At 29.7% G+C, this 6946-nt stretch overlaps 1 protein-coding gene across 1 annotated transcript in view; it reads right to left on the reverse strand.

The window, feature by feature from the left end:
• The window catches only part of LOC110018346 (isoleucine--tRNA ligase, cytoplasmic-like), a gene marked incomplete at its 3' end in the record, with an annotated part of 6300 nt that extends 1361 nt beyond the window's left edge, over window positions 1–4939 (reverse strand). The window contains exons 1-5 of the mRNA XM_020715631.1: window positions 4845–4939; window positions 4539–4654; window positions 4357–4446; window positions 2781–2793; window positions 2466–2692 (exon numbers count right to left, since the gene is read on the reverse strand). Coding sequence (XP_020571290.1) covers window positions 2466–2692; window positions 2781–2793; window positions 4357–4446; window positions 4539–4654; window positions 4845–4922 — 524 coding nt within the window. The remainder of the gene's footprint in view (window positions 1–2465; window positions 2693–2780; window positions 2794–4356; window positions 4447–4538; window positions 4655–4844) is intronic.
• Window positions 4940–6946: the final 2007 nt, after the last annotated feature.

The following is a 6946-nucleotide window of genomic DNA, read 5'->3' on the forward strand; positions in this document are numbered from 1 at the left end:
TATAGTAAGCTTTTTCTAAATCAATAAAAATCATACGTAGATCCTCCTTATTCTCTTTGTACTTCTCCATCAAACCTCTTAATAAATGTATAACTTCCATAGTAGACTTGCCTGGCATAAATCCAAATTGATTATGAGAAATCTTTGTATTACATCTTAACCTATGTTCAATTACCCTCTCCTATAATTTTAAAGTATGACACATCAACTTAATTCCTCTATAATTTGCACACACTTGTGCATCCCCTTCATTCTTAAAAATGGGGACCAAAAAATTATTCCTCCACTCCTCAGGCATTTTTTAGTTCTTAAAATAATATTAAAGAGTTTAGTAAGCCAAGAAACTCCCAAATATTCTAAATATTTTCACACTTCAATTGGGATATCATCAGGTCCTACAGACTTTCCACTCTTAGTTTTCTTTAAAACCTCAACTTCTTTTTTACTAATGCGGCGGTACGTTTTATTATTATTAACGATATTGAGATCACTAAGATCAATCATATTTTTAGAACCTTCATTAAATAGTTTATCAAAATAACTCATCCACCTATGTTGAATATCCTTTTTCTAAGAAAATAATTTTTGATTTTCATCTATAATACACTTTACTTGACTTAAATCTTTACTTTTTTTTCTTTTTGTTTGGCTAGTTTATACAAATATTTTTCACCCTCCTTAGCATCTAATATATTATAAAGATCACTAAAAGCACAATTTTTAGCATCACTGATTATTCTTTTAGACTCATTGCAGTCGTTTGATATTTTTCTCAGTTCTCTAAGCTTTTACATTTAAACCAATTTTTATAACATAACTTTTTATATTTTATCTTTTCTTGCATTATTATTCCATCATCAACTATTTTTATTTATAGACACTTTTTCATTTGATTCTCGAAGTACATCTTTTGCTACGTGTTTAATAGTATTTTTTATTTTATTCCACATAGCATTTGTTTCTTCAAGCACATCCCAAATTTTGAAATCTTGAATTTTACTCATAAAAATAATTTTATTTGTCTTTTAGGTTCCCCCATCTAATCTATGATAATGAATCCTAGTATTATTTATTTTACAACTCTTCATCTTAAAATCTAGAACTAATAATCGATGTTCGGTACTTAAATTCTCACTTGGAAGAACCTTACAATTTTTACAATCTCAACGATCTCTTATTCTCACAAGAAAATAATCAATTTGTGTTTTATTAGATTCATTTTTATAAGAAATAAAATACTCATCTCTTTTCTTGAATAGAGTATTAGTAATAACAAAATCATACACTAAAGCAAAATCTAAAATGGTTCTACCTTCTTCATTAGTCATTCCAAAACCGTAGCCACCATGAATATTTCTGAAATCTTCTATCACTATCAACATGTTCATTTAAATCTCCTATAATAAAAGTTCTTTCTTCAAAAGGTATCATTTGTATTGAGTCTTCTAGGTCATTTCAGAATTTATCTTTAAACCCTATATCTAAACCAACTTGAAGAGCATAAGCACTTATAATATTAAAAATCTTAGTATCAATAATAATCTTAAGGGTTATAATTCTATCTCCAACTCTATTAATTTTTACAATATTATCTTTCAAACTCTTGTTTATAATTACACCTACACAATTTATACCGCGACTCTTACTAGAATACCAAAGTTTAAAACCTAAGTTATCAATCTCTTAGCCTTTTATCCAACCCATTTTGTTTCTTGAATACATAGATATTAATCTTTCTATGAATTATAATGTCAACTAATTTTATTAATTTACCATTGAGAGTACATATATTTCAAGATCTTATCCTAACATTAATTTCATTAGTTTCATGGACTAATTTTTTTACCCGCATTTGTCCGTAATGTGAGAACTCTGGCTTATTTGACACTACACCCGGGCGTCGGTTTAGCGGCCCTTACACACTTTTCACTGTATTCATGTAATACAACACGTCGCTTCCAGGGGACGCCCTAGCACTTACACAATGATCAAAATGATTCGTGTCATGATTTTTTTGACAAGTTTTACGTTGGTTGTCGACTACCTGACGCAACCCCACTTTTCACATCCAGGCCTGGGATCGGCAATGACAGCATTCAAACATAGCAAAACTTCATAAACATTCCAATGAACCAAAAAAAAAATACACTTTCCAATGAACGAAAAAAAAAATACAAGGCATTTACAAACATAACACCCAATTCATATGGATTTACATATCAAACACCTAAATTATGCTTTTTACATTTATTCCACAAGAATCTTTCATATCACATAAAAAACTAACATTTTTTAGCTTCTTAAAAAGTGAAATATACCTTTTTATGCATAGATAAGATGGAATGTATGTAAAAATTGAAGCTTAGGTGTTAGATATGTAAATACATAAGACTTGATTGGTTATGTGGTATGCATGTAAGTCTTACAAACATATATTGGAAGTGAAATAACAAATCAAAGCTTACTTGATACCCACAAGCGAAGATCCTGATAATTTCTCCAACAACTCATAGGAACCAGAATCTTTTTTGTGTTGAGTTTTATCAGCCATGAACCCCTTGCTCTCAGTGTTGGCAACTGAGAGTTTTTGCATTGAATTAACCAATCTATCTGTTTTAGTTTTCTTACTAGGAAGCTCAGACAATCTAGATTCTGCAACAATGAAAATAGCGCCCGTCACCTTGTCTCTAACCTGTTAGTCATTTTTAACAAGAGGCACAAAATTAAAAGATAACTAGCTATATAAATTAGAAGAAAATTTTAAAAAAGTACAAGGATACATTAGCTGTTGGGCTTCTCATCAAAATATACAAGTATTTCCAACATAAAAAGTAGCAAAAGTAAAGGACAGACATTGTCCACAAGATCATATTCAAACTTGGAAAAAGTAAATGAAGATTAAAATTATCAACATAGTTTAATTAATACAGCTATTATTCTTCAAATATCTGAAAAGCTTAAAATATACTTCAAGCTAACGGACTCATCTTAATTTCCATCTTCCTATAGCATGTAAATTTCTGACATAAACAAGTTCTCTCCCATTTTTCAACACTAAATCAATATAAAAAGCAACACTAAAACAAGAACTGAAGTAGATGATCTAACTTATTTAATGTGAAGTGATCATGAAACATAATTCGTTTGATGCAATTAGACACAGAAGGATCCAGCTAAAACTCAACAGCAACCTAATCACCCACAAATAAAATAAATTGTGGATTTATCAAATTTTGCTACAATATAAAACTAGAAAAAAAGTGTGAAGTTTAATGTGCATTGTTGGAAATCATTGTACTTTTCTAATGATAAGAATGTTATATCTTCTTTCGACGTTTGACCAGCAAAATAAAATTGAGAAATAATCAACATGGTGAATTAAAATTTTTCTAAAAGATTAAGATGTTAAATAAAAGTGTAAGAAATAAAGAATATTCTAGTTGTTACAAATTTTTCTGAGAAATTATCAATTATTACAAAGTTTTGTCACTTGAAAGAGAGGTTGTGTTTGGGATCGATATGCAACCAAAAACATCAACAATACATAAATCACTCTGCATAACAACTCCTAGGAAATTGCTGAAAAAGAAGCTACTGTAAAAAAATTTGGGGTGGCTATTATAAAAAAAATTGAAAAAGTCAGACCACAGCTTTCTAGCAGCCACCGTAGGTAGCCAGATCTGGTGGAAAAGCGTAGTTTTCAGCTGCAGTTTTTTAAAATGTTGTTTCGCCAAATAAAAAAAAACTACGGTTCAGTACTGCACTACCACCATACCACTGCCCCAAACGCACTATTAGTCCACAAGAGTGATTTTCTGCATTTTATTACAATAGGTTTAATTTTATTTCATTTTGTTTTCTTTTTATTTTTAAAGTAATTGGCTCCGGGGATTAACAATCTTGGGTGCAGAACATCCTGTCATAGAAACCACCCCTTCCTAGGTCCTTTTCGACCAGAAAAAATAATTCAAAAGTCGAGCCATGTAATATTCATGATTCCAGAACAACATGGAGTAGAGCACATAGATTAAAGTTTCCATACTCTAAAAATTCCCCGTCATTAGAAAATATTAAAAAAAACAAACAAACAAAAAAACAGCATAGGGAAAGCAATTGATACAGTTTTTAAGGTAACATTAAAAGTAAGCATACTCCATCTTCTAATTTAAAGCATTAGTGAACTTTTTATTGAATCATAGCATCACAATAACATAAAGCTTACCAAAAGACAACAAGAAGTAAAATAAGTTCGTCAATAGTAAAACTTATGTTGAATCATAGCATCACAATAACATAAAGCTTACCATACAACAACAAGAAGTAAAATAAGTTCGTCAATAGTACAAATAAACTTACTATTTCAATGTGACAATTAAACGAACCTCGTTAATAGCCAGAACTTGGCCGTTGCTTTTCTTCACTTTCTTCAATTTTCTCAAGAAATACCTGTTTCAAGGAAAAATGAGAGCCAAATCAACATAAAAATTATTAAATGTCGACAAAACTTTAGCACTAGACAAAAAGGTGGGTCTGCCTACCAGAACTTGGATTTAGCCCTAACTTCATTAGTAGCCCATAGCTTCATGCGATAAATCTTTGGATGTTCATCGCTTGGCGTCGGAAGGGCACGGCCAACCACTTGGTACTGATGAAACTGAAATCAAAAGCAAAATGGATAGATTTCAATGTTAAAATATAATATACGCTTAAATAATATTATTCATAAACAGAAAGATGAGATGTTTTTTGGGCAAGAAGAACACTTTAAAAAAATTCTAGAGGGAGAGAAGCTGGACTTGTTATGGAAAAAAAAGGGTGACTGTTACTCATTTTCTCTGGCTTACCCTAAAACCGCCCATAGATCCTCCGAGATGTTGACGCCAATCAACCTCCCCGCAGCTCTTTACTAAAACAGAACACATTGATAAAATAAAAAAAAGGAACAATAACTAAATATATTATTTGAAGCCTACTACAACATTCAAGAGGAAAAAAGAAAATAAATGTGTTTGCCAATATAGGAAAGAGAAGTCTTTGCCTTCGCAAACATCCTCCATAGAAGATACTCGGGTAAAGGAAGGGGAATTCCCTGCCTGGAAGCAGCCGGTGTTGACGTTTTTCCTGGTTGGAGCAGGCGGCGGAGAAGGCGGTTAGGGTTTTAGTTAAAGAGATAAGCTAGATTTAATTTAAATTCAGACAAACACAACAAATAAATTTAATTTTTACTGCTTTCATTTATTAATTTACTATTTACCAAATCAACTTATAAATTGAATTTAAGTGATTTAGCATAGAAAAAAATATATTTAATTATATTCATGTGTCGAACACATCAAATGAATTTCATTGGATTTAATCTTAATTAAACCAAACATAATTTTTGATTTAATAAATCTGAATTTATCGATTTAGTAAATCTTATTTAATTTAAATCCTACTTGCAGCCAAACACCCTTTAAGGGAATTGTCTGTTTGGAAAATAAATCAGCAAATTTGATAAATCTGAATTTCATTGATTTAGGCCTATTAAATCTTACTCTTGGGCTGATTTAGTTGCAGTTGTTTGAAGACCTTCTAAAAATTATAATGACTATTATAAATTTATTTTATTTTCAAAAAATTAGACCGTAGCTTTTTTGACAACTACCACGCTTTAGTAACCCAAATTAAAAAAAAAAACAGTTATCTATCATATAAATTTATAAAAATAACAAAAAAGTAGTTTTCAAAACAGAACTTTGGTGGCAGTCTTAAAAACAAAGCAGACAGAAAGCTATCACAAATGGACATTTAGTGAATCAGAAAACTCACGTGTCACACCAAAACAAGGGTGTGGAGTTACATTCCTCAATTGGTTTGTCTCGATCCCGTAATTTGCTTCTCAGCTAGCTCTGGCAACCGTGAGGGCTCGGTCATGAAGGCAACGTAGGTGAGGGTTTTGGAGCGTAGAGAGATAAAGAGATAGCAGCATTTAGATACATACCACCAATTCTTATGTTTTGAGGTATCTAAAATCTAACTCCAATTTTTATGTTTTAGCATATCTAAATCTAAATTTTAATTATTATACTTATATCACATAGATATTTCATATCACTGCAAATATAAAATCAAAATTTGAGTTTTAGATACATAAATACATAATAATTGTGGGACATATATGCAACAAAAAAAAATTATGTATAATAATTATATAGCAATTAAAATATAAAATTCATGTTTTTTTTATTCGTGTTTGTAAATTTTATCTAATCATTTTTTTTCTAATAAGTTATTAAACAAATTGTTAGATGAAAATTACTTCTAAATTGAATACACCTAATCTCCTTATTATGAAAACTAAATATAGCACATGTAAGTTATTGGCTAATAAAATTTTATCATATAAAATAAATTTGAACCAAAAAACTTACAATTTTTGTTGGTTAACTCCAATATCTCAAAGTAGTTTTGTAAGAGTTCAAAAAAAATATATATCATTTGAAAGAAGTTCAACTTATTATCCATTAAAAATATAATCTCAGTTGGTGTTTAAGAATAACAAAACATTTATATAAATATAATTATTTCATTTTTTAGAATTTATGCACCAAAAAAGCATGCAGATCATATAATAAATGAAGTAGTCATAAGCCATGCATTCATATTATGGTATAATATGTATGTATAGGTGTGTGTGCGTGTGGCACTCGATGTATATTTTACTAGCTCATAAAAAATTCCTCATAAACTTTTAGCCTGTAAAATGAATTTGAATCATTTATTCACCTACCAAACCTATCATATATATTGTTTTATCTTAAAGTTTAGCAATTTTTATATTTTTCAACCCTCGTAAAGAAATTTACAATACCAAGTAATTTTTGTTATCTAGTAAAATCATCATGCATTTTCTTGCTTTGCATTACTTTCAACAACTTGATATTTTGTGTTAAAACTTTATAAT

This window comes from Phalaenopsis equestris, unplaced genomic scaffold (genome assembly GCF_001263595.1).
Source record: "Phalaenopsis equestris unplaced genomic scaffold, ASM126359v1 Scaffold000014, whole genome shotgun sequence".
Lineage (NCBI taxonomy): Eukaryota > Viridiplantae > Streptophyta > Magnoliopsida > Asparagales > Orchidaceae > Phalaenopsis > Phalaenopsis equestris.